Source organism: Oryx dammah, unplaced genomic scaffold (genome assembly GCF_014754425.2).
Source record: "Oryx dammah isolate SB20612 unplaced genomic scaffold, SCBI_Odam_1.1 HiC_scaffold_25, whole genome shotgun sequence".
Lineage (NCBI taxonomy): Eukaryota > Metazoa > Chordata > Mammalia > Artiodactyla > Bovidae > Oryx > Oryx dammah.
This window is the reverse complement of record NW_024070209.1, coordinates 60,481,828-60,501,489: the sequence shown is the minus strand read 5'-3', so window position 1 is coordinate 60,501,489 and position 19,662 is coordinate 60,481,828. Positions and strand designations below refer to the sequence as shown.

General features: G+C 35.1%; 1 protein-coding gene across 9 annotated transcripts in view; it reads right to left on the bottom strand.

Annotated features, from left to right (window-relative positions):
* Positions 1–19,662, bottom strand: part of EHBP1 (EH domain binding protein 1) — a 344,879-nt gene that overhangs the window by 189,169 nt on the left and 136,048 nt on the right. For 8 of the 9 annotated variants that reach the window (XM_040224015.1, XM_040224017.1, XM_040224019.1 and 5 more), the window contains exon 7: positions 17,415–17,554. In XM_040224015.1, the coding sequence (XP_040079949.1) occupies positions 17,415–17,554 (140 nt within the window). Of the gene's footprint in view, positions 1–17,414; positions 17,555–18,876; positions 19,081–19,662 lie in introns of those variants that run through there. The other variant, XM_040224024.1, reaches the window with a different exon arrangement.

The following is a 19,662-nucleotide window of genomic DNA, read 5'->3' as shown; positions in this document are numbered from 1 at the left end:
ATTTAACCATGAACATAATAAGCACTTGTTAATATTCTAGAATGTTAAAAATCAGCACAAAATAAGAAAAGCAGGCAATAGCTATTTTCTACTCTTGCTTTCTAGAGAATTTGTGCTTTTAAGGGAACTCCTGAGTATTTGCTTTAGGATATCTTATTTAGCCAGTAAGAGACAGAATAAAAAAGACAGGAACAGACAGCAAAATATTAAAATAAAAATTCATTCTGTACATAAATAGAATTTTTAAAAATGAGTCATACATGTTTTGGACAACTCCAAATATGTGAAATTATGATTCACTGGGTGAAAATTAGCTTGGAATAAAATATTAAGAACCTACTAGAGTATTCTAGTTAATCCTTGCTATTTCCAAAGCTAAAACTTGGCAATAACTTAGGCATTAGGACAAACCAAACAGATCCAGATCATTCAGTGGGAAATAAAATGGTTAGAAATAGAAAACAGTTGCAAATTCAGCATTAAAATGCTGTTCTTTAACACGCAAATGTAGATTCTAAATTTTATTTGAACCACATAATATAAATACATGGTTGTAATAAGGTTGTCTTCATCCAATCATTTGTTGTTGAACAAATAAATACTTATTTACCACTCTGTGCCAAGTACCATCTTTGGAACATAAGTATGAAAAAAAATCAGGCATAGTTTTGCCCTCATGGAATTTACCATTGATAAAGAAAGATATTAACACTGAAAAAGACCATAAACGACTACTAGAAAAACTGACAAACTTATTTATTTCCCTTGTCTGAATGAGAAATATATTTTGTATGAATAAAATTGCTTGAGATAGTCAATCATAGAAAATAAAAAAAGAGTAAACAGAATTAATACTAACTGGACTCTCAGTCTGTGAATAACATGAGCTAAATAATCAGTTTTTATAAAGTATCTTCTTCCATTTTATCCTTCCAATAGTTTAAATCTCATTCTGACTCAACTTAACCTAGCAAATTCCTCAATAGGAAGAATTCATTATTAAAGTAGATTTTTTACCCCAAATTACTAGTTACTGTAACTTTGCAATTTTCAAGGAAGTGTAATAGAGAGAAGAATCTATGCTATGTGACTACCAGTGCATGACTGACTTTTTTCCATTCATTACTAGTTTTGTATTTTTAAAAGTTTGCAGATATTTATTTTTAACTTAAAAAAATATGAAAAAAACAAATATTAATAACATTAGTTAACAGCAGTTAACCTCTATTAAGAAGTAGAAAGGGCTCTGCATATGTTATTAGTTGATTCTCAAAAATATCCTGAGGTATTATTATTATTCACATTTTATCATGTATATTAGTAGCATTTATTTGCACTTTATTCCCAGATGTGCAATTACTGGTTAAAACATTTTAAAATAATTCTCAAAGATTTGTACTTTCTTTACACATTTTATTTAATATTCTTAGATATATTTTCAATGACAGCAGAAATAATTTATTCAAACACCTTATATAAGGGGCAATATACGGAATACTAAAGAAACATTAAATTTGGTCCTTACCTTCAAAACATTATTATTGTTCCATTATACACTTTTATGTACAATATAGACATTCATTTAAATACTATCAAAGTGACTATCACATGACTAAATTATTTACATTGTAATTTCTCTGAATGTTCAGAATATTTCCTTCTCCTCATCATGCTTTTGGTGATATCTAAAACCACTGATAAAAAAAATCTAAAACCACTGAGAAAAAATAAATAAAGTAAAACCACTAAGGACCACTCCATCATTAACTAACCCAAAGTAACTACTTATTTCCATCCCTGTCTCAATAAATTGTCCTTCCCATCCCAGCTTTCCTTATTTATCCGTATCTTAAATAAATCCTTACTTAACACCTAGATCCTCTGCTTCTAGAATTCATTCACAAATGATCCAGATAATAAAAAGAAGCAATCTCCAAAGAAATACCATTTATCTACATAATAAACATTTCTCAAGTACCTATTATCCTTTTGGGAGGCAGATAAGTAAGGCAATATGTGATAAATATGATATATGTTATGATTGATACATGCATCATAGGCTAAGTGAAACTGGAAGAGAGGCATATAACTCAGGCTGAGGTTGGGAAGGCTTCCTGGAGTTATTGAGTGAAAATAAAACAAATAGATATCAATGTTATTATTAAAAGAGAAAGGGGAGGGCCTTCCACAACAATGCAAGGGAGGCAAATGAGAATATGATATACCTGAGGAACAGCAAGTTGCTTGGGGGTTAAGATGTCAGGGATGGGGAATGGAATGAGATGAGGCTGGCCAATGCGGTGTCATGAAGGTTATAGTGACCAAAATGAAGAATGTGAAGTTTACTCTGAAAGCTCTGAGAAGCCATTGTAAGATCAAATGCATATTTTAGAAACATCATACCAGGAGCAACATGGTAGCAACAATTGAAAAAAACAGGATAGGAAGATAAAAGATGAGCAGTTCAGCATCACGACTTCATGAAGGGAGGGACTTAGTAAATATTTGCTAATTAAAGAATAAATTAAGAAGAAAGTTTTGAAGGTTTTAATTTGATATGGGGAGTGGGGAAAGGAATCTAGGATACCTGTCAAGTTTCTTTCTTAGGTGACTGTGTGGACATTAGTTCTAGAACTATAGTGGGGGCTATTCAGTTTGGTCATACCAAGCTACAGTTGCCTGGGAAACTTATGAAAATAAGTCAATTGGTATTTGCATATGCCGATGCAGAGCCTAAAATACAAATTTTGTTATATATTTCTCCTTTAAAAAAAAAAGTACATTTCTGTTACCTCCAAATTTCTTGCAGTCAGTATGTTTTACATGTATAATCAGAAAAACAGAAGCTAAAAGTTTAAAAGAAGGTTCACAACACAAATTCCCAGAATCTTTTTATGTGGGACACTTTCCTAGTAATATACCACCCTGATCAAAAAAATTCCCTGGCCCAATATATTTATATATATTTATTTATTAAAGACTTATTTCACCAAAAGTCTATACTTTGGAAAATGTTATTTAATAATGATATGTAATAGCACAAAATATCGTTTCTACCTACCCTAGCACTACTCAAATTGAGCAATAAACCTATAGTGCAGTATTAAGTCATCGGTAACAGTGTGTCAGTCTAGACTTGTTTCATATTGGTGAGAATAAGAAGGCAAACTAAATTAGGGGCAAGCAATCGAAGCACAGGGTCAAGTAATTTGAGACTCTTCTTTATTGTTAGGAAGGCAAAAGAAGATAGAAATTGACCATGAGAGATTATCACACTGGACCAAAACAGGGGGATAGAAGTGGTGTCACAAAGAATAGGTGGGTTTTTCTTTTTAAGAAAGTCTGTAGTGGAGTTAAAAGGGCCAGTGTGGGGGTGGGGTGGGGGCTACCTAGAGGCACAACATACCTACAAATCTTGTAGCATCCTCATTCTTCCCTCCAAAGTATAGGATTCAGTACAGGCATATCTCATTTTAAAATGGTCTAAGATAGTAACACTGCAACCTCTTGACAGAGATCAAGTTTCCAAGGACGTCACTTTTCTCATAGGTTTTGAGTCCATAAATATTTGATTTATGGATATAACTAATATGTTTAATAATGTGATTTTCAATCCCATTAGTAGATCATATTGCAAATGAATGAATGAACTGAATGAAAGTCCTAATTTTAACTAGCCATAATTTTTATAAAGGTAGAAAGACATACACCTTATTTTTAAATTTTGGCAATTATGTTTTTAATCTTATATCTGTCTATATATCTACATGTGTATATATTATGCATCTATGTACAACACATTTCATTTATCTCTAGAAACGTTAGTTTTAGCTACCAACCTAAAATTTGGTGGTTTAAAACAAATTATCACCTCTCACAGTTCTGTGGATTGACTGGACTCAGCAGAGTGGTTCACTGCAGTTAGAGAGTGGCTTGGGATTAAATCACCAAAACATTGAACTGGGCTGGCTGTCTAAAATTGCTTCTTCAAATGCATGTTTGGTGTTTCAGCTGAGAAGCTGGAACAACTGCGGACTGTTCAGGCATCTCTCCCCCTACCACTGTAAATAGCTGTCAATATGGGTATTTTGGGGTTTCCTTTCAACACAGCAATCCCGGGTAGCTGGACATTTTACATGGCAACTGGTATCTCACACAAAACACACTACAAGGGGCCCAGGTAGAAGCTACAACTTAGCTTTGGAAGTTACAGAATGTCACTTCCTCACTGCATTCTATTGATTAAAAGTGATTTCTGGAACCAGCCCAGAAGAGGGGGAGGGGACTGCAAAAGGGCATGAATATTGAGAGGCCTTTTTCACTCACTGGAGGACAATCTTTGAAGACTAGCTATCACACAGTAGATCAATAAATCATAAAGTTGAAATCATTCATTTTCTTACTAATCTAATGAATTTATTATAATTCTCATATTACCTTCCAGCATTTTACTCATGCACATATATGAAAGGTATAAATCTTAATCTGTACAATTCAATGAATTTTGACAAATGTATATACATCCATGTGACACAAGAGGCTGAGTACTGCACCACCACCAAACTCCCGCAAATTCTCTCATGCCTCTTTTCAGACAATCTCCAAATACACTAGCTGAAACTATTCTTATGTTTTTAACACAAGATTAGTTTTGCCTCTTCCAGAACATCATGTAAATGGAAACACACAGTACATAAGTTCAGTTCCATCGCTAGTCGTGTCTGATTCTTTGCAACCACATAGACTGCAGCATGCCAGGCCTCCCTGTACATCACCAACTCCCGGAGTTGACTCCAACTCATTTCCATTGAGTCGGTGATGCCATCCAACCATCTCACCCTCTGTCATTCCCTTCTCCTCCTGACTTCAATCTTTCCCAGCATCAGAGTCTTTTCAAATGACTCAGGTCTTCGCATCAGATGGCCAGAGTATTGGAGTTTCAGCTTCAACATCAGTCCTTCCAATCAACACCCAGAACTGATCTCCTTCAGAATGGACTGGCTGGATCTCCTTACAGTCCAAGGGACTCTCAAGAGTCTTCTCCAACACCACAGTTCGAAAGCATCAATTCTTCAGCGCTCAGCTTTCTTTATGGTTCAACTCTCACATCCATACATGACCACTGGAAAAACCATAGCCTTGACTAGATGGACCTTTGTTGGCAAAGTAATGTCTCTACTTTTTAATATGCTGTCTAGGTTGGTCATAACTTTCCTTCCAAGGACCAAGCATCTTTTAGTTTCATGGCTGCAGTCACCACCTGCCATGATTTTGGAGCCCCCAAAAATAAAGTCAGCCACTGTTTCCACTGTTTCCCCATCTATTTGCCATGAAGTGATGGGACCAGATGCCATGATCTTAGCTTTCTCAATGTTGAGCTTTAAGCCAACTTTTTCACACTCCTCTTTCACTTTCATCAAGAGGCTCTTTAGTTCTTTGCTTTCTGCCATAAGGGTGGTATCATCTGCATATCTGAGGTTAATGATGTTTCTCCCGGCAATCTTGATTCTAGCTTGTGCTTCATCCAGCCCAGTGTTTCTCATGATGTACTCTGCATATAAATTAAATAAGCAGGGTGACAATATACAGCCTTGACATACTCCTTTCTCTATTTGGAACCAGTCTGTTGTTCCATGTCCAGTTCTAACTGTTGCTTCCTGACATGAATACAGATTTCTCAGGAGGCAGGTGAGGTAGTCTGGTATTTCCATCTCTTTTGGAATTTTCCACAATTTGTGGTGATCCACACAGTCAAAGGCTTTGACATAGTCATAAAGTAGAAATAGATGTTTTTCTGAATCTCTTTTGCTATTTTGATAATCCAGGGAATGTTGGCAATTTGATCTCTGGTTCCTCTGCCTTTTCTAAAACCAGCTTGAACATCTGGAAGTTCACGGTTCACGAATTGCTGAAGTCTGGCTTGGGGAATTTTGAGCATTACTTTACTAGTGTGTGAGATGAGTGCAACTGTGCGGTAGTTTGAGCATTCTTTGGTATTGCCTTTCTTTGGGATTGGAATGAAAACTCACCTTTTCCAGTCCTGTGGCCACTGCTGAGTTTTCCAAACTTGCTGGTTATTGAGTACAGCACTTTCACAGCATCATCTTTTAGGATTTGAAATAGCTCAACTGGAATTTCATCACCTCCGCTAGCTTTGTTCGTGTGATGCTTCCTAAGGCCATTCCAGGATGTCTGGCTCTAGGTGAGTGATCACACCATCATGATTATCTGGGTTGTGAAGATCTTTTTTGTATAGTTCTTCTGCGTATTCTTGCCACCTCTTCTTAATATCTTCTGCTTCTGTTAGGTACATACCATTCCTGTCCTTTATCAAGCCCATCTTTGCATGAAATGTTCCGTTGGTATCTCTAATTCTCTTGAAGAGATCTCTAGTCTTTCCCTATCTATTGTTTTCCTCTATTTCTTTGCACTGATCACTGAGGAAGGGTTTCTTATCTCTCCCTGCAATTCTTTGGAACTCTGCATTCAAATGGGTATATCTTTCCTTTTTTCCTTTGCTTTTGGCTTCTCTTCTATTCATAGCTATTTGTAAGGCCTCCTCAGACAGCCATTTTGCTCTTTTGTATTTCTTTTTCTTGGCCATGGTCTTGATCCCTCCCTCCTGTACCAACCCCCATCCATAGTTCATCAGGCAATCTATCAGATCTAATCCCTTGAATCTATTTCTCACTTCCACTGTATAATCATTAGGGATTTGATTTAGGTCACACCTGAATGGTCTAGTGGTTTTCCCCACTTTCTTCAATTTAAGTCTGAATTTGGCAATAAGGTTTCATGATCTGAGCCACAGTCAACTCTGGGTCTTGTTTTTGTTGACTGTATAGAGCTTCTCCATCTTTGGCTGCAAAGAATAATATAATCAATCTGATTTCGGTATTGACCATCTGGTGACGTCCATGTGTAGAGTCTTCTCTTGTGTTGTTGGAAGAGGGCGTTTGCTGTGACCAGGTTGCCATTAACCCCACCAAAGAGCAGCCAGAACTTACACAGAACTGGGAAATAGACTCTTGGTGGGCACAAACAGAACCTTGTGCACACCAGGATCCAGGAGAAAGGAGTAGTGACCCCACAAAAGACTGATCCAGACTTGTCCAGGAATGTCCAGAAATCTGAAGTGGAGGTGTGGGTCGGCGGTGGCCTGCTGCTGGGCTGGGAGCACTGAGTGCAGCAGTGCGTGCATGGGACCTTTTGAAGGAGGTCACCATTATCTTCATTAACTCCACTTAGTTTGGCCCCAGGTAAACTGCCGGGAAGGAACACAGCTCTACCCATCAACAGAAAATTGGATATAAGATATACTGAGCATGGCCCTGCCCATCAGAACAAGACCCAGTTTCCCCCTCAGTCAGTCTCTCCCATCAGGAAGCTTCCATAAGACTCTTATCCTTCTCCATCAGAGGGCAGAGAGATTGAAAACAATCACAGAAAACTAACCAATCTGACCACATGGACCACAGCCTTGTCTAATTCAATGAAACTATGAGCCATGCCGTGTAGTGCCACCCAAGACGGACAGGTCATGGTGGAGAGTTCTGATAAAACGTGGTCCACTGGAGAAGGGAATGGCAAACCAATTCACTATTCTTGCCTTGAGCACCCCATGAACAGTATGAAAAGGCAAAAAGATAGCATACTGAAAGAGGAACTCCCAAGGCTAGTAGGTGCTCAATATGCTATTGGAGATCAGTGGAGAAATAACTCCAGAAAGAATGAACAGATGGAGCCAAAGCAAAAACATCACCCAGTTGTGGATGTGACTAGTGATAGAAGTAAAGTCCGATGCTGTAAAGAGCAATATTGCAAAGGAACCTGGAATGTTAGATCCATGAATTGAGGCAAATTGGAAATGGTCAAACAGGAGATGGCAAGAGTGAACATCGACATTTAGGAATCAGCAAACTAAAATGGACTGGAATGGGTGAAATTCACTCAGATGACCATTTTATCTACTACTGTGGGCAAGAATCCCTTAGAAGAAATGGAGTAGCCATCATAGTTAACAAAAGAGTCCAAAATGCAGTACTTGGATGCAATCCCCAAAACAACAGAATGATCTCTGTTTGTTTCCAAGACAAATAATTCAATATCATGGTAATTCAAGCTATGCCCCAACCAGTAACAAACTGAAGAAGCTGAAGTTGAACAGTTCTGTGAAGACCTACAAGACCTTTTAGAACTAAAAAAAGATGTCCTTTTCATTACAGGGGACTGGAATACAAAAGTAGGAAGTCAAGAGACACCTGGATTAACAGGCAAATTTGGCCTTGGAGTACAGAATACAGTACATACACTTATGTAAATCCTTTTTCACTCAGCATGATCATTTTGAGATATAGCCATGTTGCTGAACACATCAATAGTTCATTTTTTTTGCTGAATAGTATTCCATTCACAAATATAATATGGTTCAGACATATTGTTGTTGATGTACATACACCTGAGCTGTTTCTAGTTTGGGGCTCTTATGAATAAAATATTATGAACATTTTGTGCTAGTCTTTTTTGGATACATGTTTTCATTTCTTTTGGATAAAGATTCTACTCCATAAGGAGCAGAGTGCTTGGTCAGGGGGTACATTTTTATAATATTTATTAATGTTAATGTTTATTATTATAAACATATGCCCTAGGTATATCTGTAGTGTTTATAAGAAACTTCCTAAGTGACCTTACCATTATATTCTTCATGAACAATGGATGAGAGTTCCAGTTGGTCCATATCCTTACCAACAGTGAGAATTTATTGCCAGTCTTTTAAATTTTAACCACTTGGGGAATGTGGAGCTGTATTTCATGATGATTTTAATTTGCTTTTCCCTGATGACAAATGACACTAGCAAGATTTTCTTATGCTTACTGGCCAATGATGTATCTTTCTTTGTGAACCACAGGTTCAAATCCTTGCCCATTACCACAGGGGGAAAAAAAAAGGGTGGTCTTTTTATTATTGAGTTAGAGGACATTAAAATAACCTATTCCAGATACAAGTCAGATATATGCATCTTGAGTATTTTCTTCTAGTCTGTAATTTGCCCATACATTTTCTTATTGGCCTATTTCAATGGCATGCATCTTAAAGTTTGACAAAATCAATTCATCAGATTTTTCTTTCATGGTTGTTACTTTCTGTGTCTTGTGTAATATAAGAACCTTCTGTCCACTCTCAGGCCACAAATATAGTCTTTTTTTTTTTTTCAGAGGCTTTATAGTTTTCGCTTTTACATTTAGGTCCATGATCTACCTTGAATTAATGTTTGTGTATATGTGGGAATTGAGACTTATTCCATACAGATATCTAGGTGTTTCAGAATAATTTGTTGAAAATCTTTTCCTTTCTCTACTGAATTGTCCTGCACCTTTGCTAAAAATTAATTCACCAAAGACATTTCTATTTCAGGACTTCATGTTTTGTTCCACTCATCTGTCTTTCCTATGCCAATACCATACTATATTAATTATCACAGCTTTACAGTAAATCTTGATGTCAGATAGTATTAACAATTCTGTTCTTTTTCAATATTGTTTGGGCTATTCAGTTCCTTTATAAATCCAATTGTATTTCAAAATCAGCTATCAATGTCTACTTTTTAAAAAGCTTGCTAGGGGACTTCCTGATGGTCTAGTGGTTAAAAATTCACCTTCCAATGCAAGGAACCTGGGTTCATTCTCTGATTACAGAGCTAGGATCCCACATGCTGGAGGGCAACTAAGCCAGCACACCAGAATTATGCGAGCATGCCACATTTAGTAAACCTGCACGCTTGAGAGCCTGCGTACCAGAACTAGAGTCTCCAGAACTACTAAAGCCCATGCTCTAGAGTCTGTGCTCTGCAACAAGAGAAGCCCATGCACCACAATGAAGAGCCCAGCACAGTCAGAAAAAAAAGCCTGCTAGGATTATGAATGGCATTGAGTTGAACATAGATCTATTTGGGGAGAAGATAACATCTTTACAATATTGAGTTCTCCAACCTATGAACACAGTATCTCTATTTAATAAGATCTTCTTTAATTACCTTCAATAATGTATTATGGCTTTCAGGGTAGAGGTTTCTCTACATCTTTTGCTAAATTCATTTTGAAGAAGTCTATGTTACTTTCAGCCTCCTTTGTAAATGAAATTGTTTCATTAACCTTATCTTCCAAATGTTTATTGTTCATATACAAAAATGTAAATTTTCTATATCGATTTTGTATCATGTGCCTTTGCTAAGGTCTTCAGTACAATACTGAATAAAAGTGGTGACAGCAAACATCCTGGCCTTGATCCAATCTTTGGAGGAAAAGTGTTCAGTGTTTCATCATTATATATGATGTTAGCTCACCACAGATGCTATTTATCAAAATGAAGAAATTCATTTATATTAAAACTGCTGAGAAACTGGTATTGAATTTTTTCAAGTGCTCCTTTCTGCACCTATTGAGGTAATTATATGATTTTTCTCCTTTATTCTGTTACTATGGTTAAAGCAACCTTGCATTTCTAGGATAAATCCTTAAAGAATGAATATGGGTACTTGGAATATTAATTGTGTCTTGTCTCTTTCCTAAATAAATCCTGGAGATCGTTCAACTTCTCCTTCAGAGTTCTTACTTCCCTCGTGGTTCTGTCAGATGGACTCTCAGTATCCACAGAATTTTCCCAGAGTCTTGCATGGGTTGCTAGATAATGTTCAGTTGTCTTTAGTACAAGCCAAGCAGCATTATGGTTTAAGAGTAACATAGAAAGTAGGCTGAATTGGTAATTTCTATCTTCTGCCACTTCTACTATTCTTTCAGTTGATACATTTGAGTTCTAAACACTGAGAAGAAATGCTCTTGCTATCTTCAGTCTCTCATCCTAGTGTCTCAAACTCCTTTAAGAGTTAGCTTGACACCTTGCAAACTTTTTAGCTCAAGAGACTAGAAATGCCCCACCTCTCTGCTTCTATTTTCCAACCTTACAACCTAAATAACAGATGCAATATTCCAGAAATTCTCATCCTTCACACAGATCTCCAAAATAGGTGGTCATTTTCATTTATTGTTACTTTATAGAGTCCACAGCAATTCTATGATTTTGTTAATTTGTCTCCTAAGAACCAGAGGGTAAACACCAAGAAGCAAAAATCCAGAAGTAAAAAAAAAAACCAGACAAATTAATAGATGTATTTTCTGACCAGAGCCCCAAGTTAATTCTGAGAAACCTTTTAATCTAAGAAAAGAGACCTATTTATCCCTATCGATAACCCTAGCAAGTAGGACATTTAATCTCAGAGGGCTGAGTCATACCATAATCAACTCTAGATCCTCAAATATGAACTGCTATCTTCTCTACTACCATCTGTGCTGTAAGATTATGTTCTCTGAAGGTAGCCAATATGTCACTTTCTCTTCCTCCTCCTGAATTAACTTTACCAACTATAGAAAAAGGATTAACAAACACCAGGCAATATTGCTCATGGTAAAAATAAATCCTGCTATATAAACTGTATCTGGATATGTGTGTGTATGTTTCTCACTCAGTCGTGCCGGACTCTGCAACCCCATGGACTGTAACCTACCAGGCTATCCATGGGATTTCCCAGGCAGGAATACTGGAATGGGTTGCCATTCCCTTCTCCAGGGATTTCCCCCAGCCAGGAATCGAATCCAAGTCTCCTGCATTGTAGGCAGATTCTTTACCAGCTGAGTCACCAGGGAAGCCTTTGATTCACCCTGCATCTGGATGGGAGGACTCTAAATGAACTACATACCTAATGGAAGGCCACAGTTTGACCTCTGATTGTAGATACGCATGTAATTGAGCATGTCCCTCACAGGGACCCTGGAAACTATACTTATCAAACTGTTACAAAAGCTATTAGTTCTTGGGCATTATAAATATTATACGCCAAGGTAATCCCTGTTCCTAACTATATGGATCTTATCTCCTTGTACCCAAGTTGTCATTTGGGGGTAGAGATCAAAGAATAGCAACTGGGCTGGCATTGAAAACTCCAGTGAAAGAGGAATGCTCTGCTGAATGCTGTTTCTTGTCCAATATCCTTCTAAACGAACTTAATGCCAAGCTTGCGCTATTTGGGTCCTGTGAGTCTGAATGTCTGGTTAACACTAACTAGAACCGCTGCCAATCTCTGCAACAATTATAAGTATACCAGGGAACTTTCAGGTGTCTCATCATGTTTGGTTTCCCCAATAATGCTCTTTTGTACACTGCTTCATTTAAATCAAATCTTCTGAGCTACATTCAGTAAGACTTTGTCACTTAATGTCTTTTTTCTCTCATTTCTGTTGGTATACATTCAGAAATTCAACATGATTCCCAAAGATGATCAAATGAACAAATTCTCATTCAAGTACTGTGAGGTTCCACATAGAAAAAGGCACTAATTGTTTTGAAACCATATATAATTTTGAGTACCTGCTACAGTAAACTTCATATTAAAAGGTTTTGTCTGTTCAGTTCCAATGTCTATCACTCCCACTACATTTCAGTGATTTTTCCAACTACCCATTCATGCGTACTGTACCTCTGCAGAAAACATCTATATGGGTAACTTCAATAAAAGGTTCCTACCTAAGAGCCAGTCCCTGTATCCAGTTAGCAGCGAATTTTATCTCAGATAGAGAAGATCAGTTAGTATCATTTAGTCACTAAGTCATGTCCAACTCTTTTGCAACCCCATGGACTGTAGCCCGTCAGGCTCCTCTGTTCAAGGGATTTCCCAAACAAGAATACTGGAGTGGGTTGCCATTTCCTTCTCTAGAGGATCTTCTTGACTCAAGGACTGAACCTGCATCTCCTGCATTGCAGGCAAATTCTTTACCACTGAGCCACCAGGGAAGCCCTTGATCAGTCTAAATTAAATATATACCATGAATTTAATTTTACTTCAAGCAAAGTCTGTAATTTCAGAAGATATACTTTATCAATTACTAATGATTTACAGCTATACTCCATAAGAGCACAGGCTAAATGAAGAGCCCCTAGGTATCAATCTAAGATATACTCAAAATAATTTTAATAGTCTGTTTAAGAAGTTTGCAGCTTATATATATATTCATATAAATATGAAGAAATAATACACCCATATAATTTTACTGGAAATAAGATACTCATATAATTTTATTGGTATAATGTGACTGTATTTTATGCATTCTATTATAATATAAAGATATATTTAATATAGGGAAATTTTTAAATAATAATTCCTTCCTCTATAAAAACTGCATCAACAATTTTTAAAGCTACAAGGAAGAGTGAATGTAAGCTTTGTTATTGCCACTTTATCTGGTAAATAAAAATACCCACCATCCTTTATTTGTACCATATTTACATAATACATTCACTTTTGTTACTCTTAAGTTATTATTCACACATTACTAATGTTAAATTGTAATATTTTTTATGATCTTAAAAATATTTTACTCAAACATTTTTAGAGTGGCAGTGCTGGTGCTAAAAACAAACAAACAAAAACTTCTGAGAGTTAACTTTGGAATGAAATTTACATGTGCTTAAAAAAATGTAACTAAGGAGGTCAAAATAAGCTGTGTTTTTAATTTAACTGCCATAACATGCTGTGCTGTTAATTTAAGTAATTGTGCTTTGCAAATATAATAGAAAATACTGAGTTAAACAGGCAGGGAAATACATTAAATGCTCTAATGACAGTAAAAAAAAAAAATACTGAGAAAAAAATGTTAATGTCAAAGCATAAGTATGTTATAATGATTGTGGCATTACTGACCTAAAACAAACGTAATCATCCAAGGTCAGTATTTACCTATGCTCCCTCAATACACAGTTTATATTCATTACTTTTGTATTATGAATTATTTACTCTTGAATTATTTAAGGTCTGAATTATGTGTCTCCTCCAGATTGCATTTCGTCCATCAAATGGGATCATTGCATCTTATATTAATATAAGACAGTATAAAGGTCAAAATGAATGGAACAAGACAACAGGTCAGAGTGACCAATGTGGGCTACAATAGGAGAGAGAAGCCCACTCACTCATTTGTGACCTTTCATTTAAAATATTTTAAACTCTTAGTGTGTTCCAGACAATGTGCTAGAAGCTAGAGATGAAAAAATGATCAAAATATAGTCTCTATCTTGAAGAAATTGCATAAAATATGGAAAATAAATACATAAATAAATAATAACACAAACCAGTAGCATTCCGAAGAAATTCTGGATCATCAAAAGTAACTTCTATTAGAGTCAGAGAATTTTAGGCTATCCCCAGAAGTTACTTCTGCAGTAGAGATCTTAGAAATTAAAGTATATATGTTTGTTTAAGCAATAAAGGTTGTTATGGTATGAATGTTTGTGTCTCTCAAAATTCATATAATGAAATCCTAATTTACAATGTGATAGTGTTAGGAGGTGGGGCATTTGGCAGGTGACTAGGTTATGAGGCTGGATGAGATTAATATTCTTATAAAAGAGGCCCAAAAGAGCTTCCTTGCCCCCATCCACCATGTAAAGAATACAATGAAAAGTCTGTGACCCAGAAGATGGTCTTTACCCAACCATGTTGACACACTGATCTCAGACTTCCAGTCTCCAAAACTGTGAGAAACAAATTTCTGTTGTTTATAAACCACCCAATCTTTGATATTTTGTTATAGCAGCTCAAATGGACTCAGATAAGAGTTCAGCTATAAAATCTAATTACTACTGAATCCTTTCACTAAACCTGTATTTTGCTCAAAAATACTGTCCTTTCTTTTCTTTTCAGTAGCAGTGCAGAACTTGTGACATGCTATCACCATTTTCGCCCACTGCTGTGATGAAAATATACAACATTGATCAAAATGGCTATAACAATGAAAATGTGTGGCATTCTAGTTGCTACTAATGGTATAAATGCCTAACTGAGATTTAGTTTTAACCAAAAGCCATATACAAAGAATAAACCATATTCTCTAATTAAAAGACTGAATTACATCTCAACTGGAATAAAAAACTCATGCTGTAAGAAAATGCACGCATTTGCAAATGGTACAGTGCACAAGGGGCAGAGTGACAATTTTAAATGGAGAGGGCATAAGAGGCTTCTCAGAGGATGTGGCAAAAGAATTAAAATTTGAAGAATAGGTAAGTAGTAGTTGGAATTGGTAAGAGAAGGACATAACTTCCCTTCCTGAAGTAATTCAACTAGCCAAATCAAACAAAGAACTCAAAGACAGCAAAGACATGGCATTTTTTAAATTATTATATAATTCTGCTGACATTATAACAAGCAAATGTCAGCATTTATTATTGAAAAACGAAATCCCAAAATGTTATTGAAATAAAAATAATAGCCAGGAGGGGTTGGAGGGAGAAATTCAAATAAAGAGAAGAGGAAATCATATTGAATTTCTCATCTTACACAAGGTGAGTCAACACATTCTGCTTCACTTTTAATGTTAGTAGAGAAATACAAGCTCAGTTATCCCTCTGGCTTATTTATTTCAGAGGATACTATTCCAAAATGAAAATAGAGGATGTATAACTTTCAAATTACTCTACTAAAGAACATTTAAGAATGGTAAAAATATAAAGAGTGGGTAGAAAAAAATAAGAAAATCCCCAAATAAAAGTATAAAGTAATAGAAATGAAATTAAGTAGGTCAGTTAGCAAGAAATAGAACAAAATACTGTTTATGAAGAGAAGTATCTAACACAGATAGGATAAAAATAAAGTGATAAATACACCAAATACAAAGAAAGTATGGATTACAAATATCAACATCAGGCAAAAACTTTAGACAACAGGCATTAAATGGTACAAACTGATCAAATTATAATTCACAACAAAGGTATAAGAATAAATTTTTATGAACTAAATAATTTAGGATTGAAGTTCTCTTTCACTGATGAACTATACACAAAGCATAAGAATATAAATAAGTAAATGATATAAATGTAAACTTGGGTCTAAAAGCTACATGCTGAATCTAACAAAGAGAAGATACATATAAAAAGATGCTCATAAAATACTTTCAAAAACAGATCATCTATCTACACTACAAAGAAAAAGATCTCAATCATATTTTTTTTTAATTGAGATAGGATAGGCTTCAGAATCTTATTCGAATTAAACTAGAAATAAACACAGTCCATGACAAAGCACATTCTTCTAAACATTCTTGGGTTAAATAAGAAATCAAAATGGCAAACATAAATTAGAAAACAATGCAGCTGACCCTTGAATAAAACAGGGTTTAGGGAACATCAACCCTCTGTACAGTGGAAAATCCACGTATAACTTATAGCTGGCCTTCTATATTCATGGTTCCTTCAAGTCCTCAGTTCCTACATATTCACCTCCACAGATCATGTAGTACTGCACTATTTACTATTAAAAAATATCTACATTCAAGTGGACCTATGCAGTTCAAATCAGTAAAGGGTCAACTGTAATTTATAAAATTTGCTCAGGACAAAACATCTATCTTTGCATACAAGTCTGACCATTTCCTTTTAACAGAAGTAAAAGTGAAGGTCACTGGAGTTGAGGAAGTCACAGAAGTTTTTAACTAAGAAATTAAATTGCTCATCCATGTGATCAAAGGAAATCCCCCATAAAACAGCAAGAATTGAGGCATAGCCAAGAGATAAGTGCCAGAGTGCCCAATTAATTTGGAAAAATCACCAAGAGGTGAATAGATGATAGAAGTCAAGGGATATCAATCCAGAAATTGATAGCAATTTACTAACTGAAAGGAATATGTATATAGTACTTGATTTTCATTCCAATAATAAAGGTGCAACATCACTTCCTTAAGGGTGATAGCCAGATTGTTGGTAAACATTTATTGACCAATTAATACAAAGAGGTTTGAACTACTAACCATCTTAGTAGTTTGATCAAACCAGCTATAAGAAATACTTGTATGGAAGCTTCTAGATATAAGGATACATAAGATGTATACAAATTCAAAACAAAGAATGTCCATACACTTTATGTGAATAAATGAACATGAACTAGGAGAAGGTAGTCAATGTATCTCCTCATCTTATCCTTAAGACAGATTTTTACTTAGCATTCATTCCATACAATGACAAAATAACTATGAACATATTTAGGCTACTTCATATTATATTCAGTAGTTTCAATAAAGTTTGATGCTTTCTTGACTAGCCCTGGACTTGCTAAACCCTGTTATTACCATCAGCATATAAAGTTTCCAGCAAGCTAAATGCTGTATTATATTAGGAAGGAAGAAAATATTATTATTAAGGAAGAAAAAATAAATGCTAAATGCTGTATTATATTAGGAAGGAAGAAAATACATTATTAAGGAAGAAAAAATACCTTGTTAGTGGAATTGATTTTTTCCTGGGAAACAACAATGAGTTTTTCTGCAAAAAAAGCTAAATTTTTAGTTTAAAGTGAATAAAACCAACCAACCAGTAATTTTTGCTGCCTTTTCCTCTTGGTTCACTCGGTTCTCATCATCATCTTCATTATCTTCCTCAAAGTCATCTAGATTGCCAATGTCAGCTTGCTTCATACTCATCAAACTAGCCAAACTTTGCATGTCTTCATCCCTACATCAATGATAATACAGTTTATTAAATGACATTGCCTAAAAAAGGGCTGTTTCTTAAGAAAATAATATTAATATATTTCTTCTCTCTAAATGTTAACAAGACTTTTCAAACAGTTATACAAAACTACTGAATAAACATTCATTAATTTTTTAATTGAACATTTAATTTATAGACAGTAAATGATTAACTGGTTATTTAAATTCTGTGCTACATATCTAAAATTTTCTTCATGGAATTAAAGTATGGTTTTCTGATCATGAAGTTTGGAAACAAAAACTTGTTTCATAAAATATCAGGAGAGTTTGCAAAGCAGATGATATCTAGACTTTAAAAATATTCAAACCTGCAGAAGTAATTAGAATAGAAATTCCTAATCTAAAGTCCAAGAATCCTTTTGGTTTTGTGGGTAGGAGTAAAAAGAAGTGGTAAACCCTGTAAATTATGTTTAAATCTTGTTTAAATGTGTATTTTTCTCAAAGGAGTTTAAACTTGCCAAAAGTTAAAAAACTACAGTAATTGAAAAAGCACTTGAAAGCCGAGCCTTTGTAAGAATTACATAATGAAAAATGGGTTAAATTTCCATCTTGGGTTAATTAAGGACCATACATTTGATAAAACGTAAAAATGATTTTTAAAGTATTTTAAATACAAACTTATATAGCGTACTACTCAATGTTAACTAACATAAGTTTTCTTAATCTATTATTCTCACCTTAAATTTCAAATAAACTACAGTGAATGAAACATATTTCTAACATGATAGGTACTAACTAAATTTCAATCTGGTATTTTTCCACCAAATCCAGAAAGCTGAATTAAAACACTGTTTCTCATTTTACCACAATAAAAACAAAACAAAAGACACTTTGCTTTTATAAAGTATGCTTATTAACATTCACTTATCTTCTAAATATGACATGATTTTGCAGACTAAACTGTTTTTTTTTAATTCTTCACATTTTATCTCATATAAGCTTAGAGTTAACAAAATAATTTCCCCTTTTCAAGACAAAGTTAGTGATACAAAGTCTGTATGGGCAAAAACAGTTGTATGACTTTATGCGAATGCCTTACAAACTGCTTTCCTATCACTAGGATATAATTTCAATATATAACAGTGTTCTTAAAATGTTAACTTGCTTAATTTTATCTCCTACATTTTTGCCCTGAACATTTTCTTTGGGAAAGGTGAGCAGGCAACCAATGAGGAGATAGAGAGGTGGTTTAGGGTGTTCTGAGAACATACTTCACTCAAACTGATACTTAGTTTGACTGATTCCTCTCACCCAAATTCCCATGAATGGTGCTAAATCACTTACTGCTTCTGCCTAGTGGAAAGGAGTCCACCTTCAAAGAATCTTCTCTGACTATGTCTCTCTTCTTTCTCTGCTTCCTTTCTTTTCATTTTGGCTTGAACTTCAGGGTAAGGTCTTTAACTTTTCAATATTTAAATCTATAAAGTCCTGAGATGAAAGACGTAATTGCTTGCTGCACTGTCCCTCTCTACCTCACTCCCACAGAAGACAACTTTGCAGAGAAGAGGCTTATTGTTATCTACCAAGTCATTTGTAGATGAGTGCCAAACATCTCGTTTTGACTGACGCACAGAATCCAGTCTAATCAGTCAAACAGACATGGCCAATTATAGTAACCACTTTCCACTAGGTCAAACACATTCAGAAGTGTGATGCAGATTAGAATGAAATGCTCATTCTTCCTATCACCATTTAAGTCTTAGGCACAGAATTTCTGTTTTCCTCTCAGTATTCCAAATACGTACTAACCCTTTCACTACACCCAAAACATACACTTACTGTTGATTTGACTGTATGGAACAACTAAGAAAAATGTTACTATTTTTTTTCCTTGCTCTAGGTATGTTCATCTCATTCTAACCAGTTAGAATTTTATTCTTTCAGGAGACTACAACTGGGTATAGGAACTATCTTTGTGCAATGCTATGCACTGCTTACGAAGTGATATTTGCAAAAGATAATGGTTATAGCAAACTGGTTATCTAAACTGTATTGTACCTTTCCTGTACAATTTTTGAAAGGCTGAGCCAAAGAACCTGAATCGGCAAAAGTTCCTTTAGTTCTTTCATT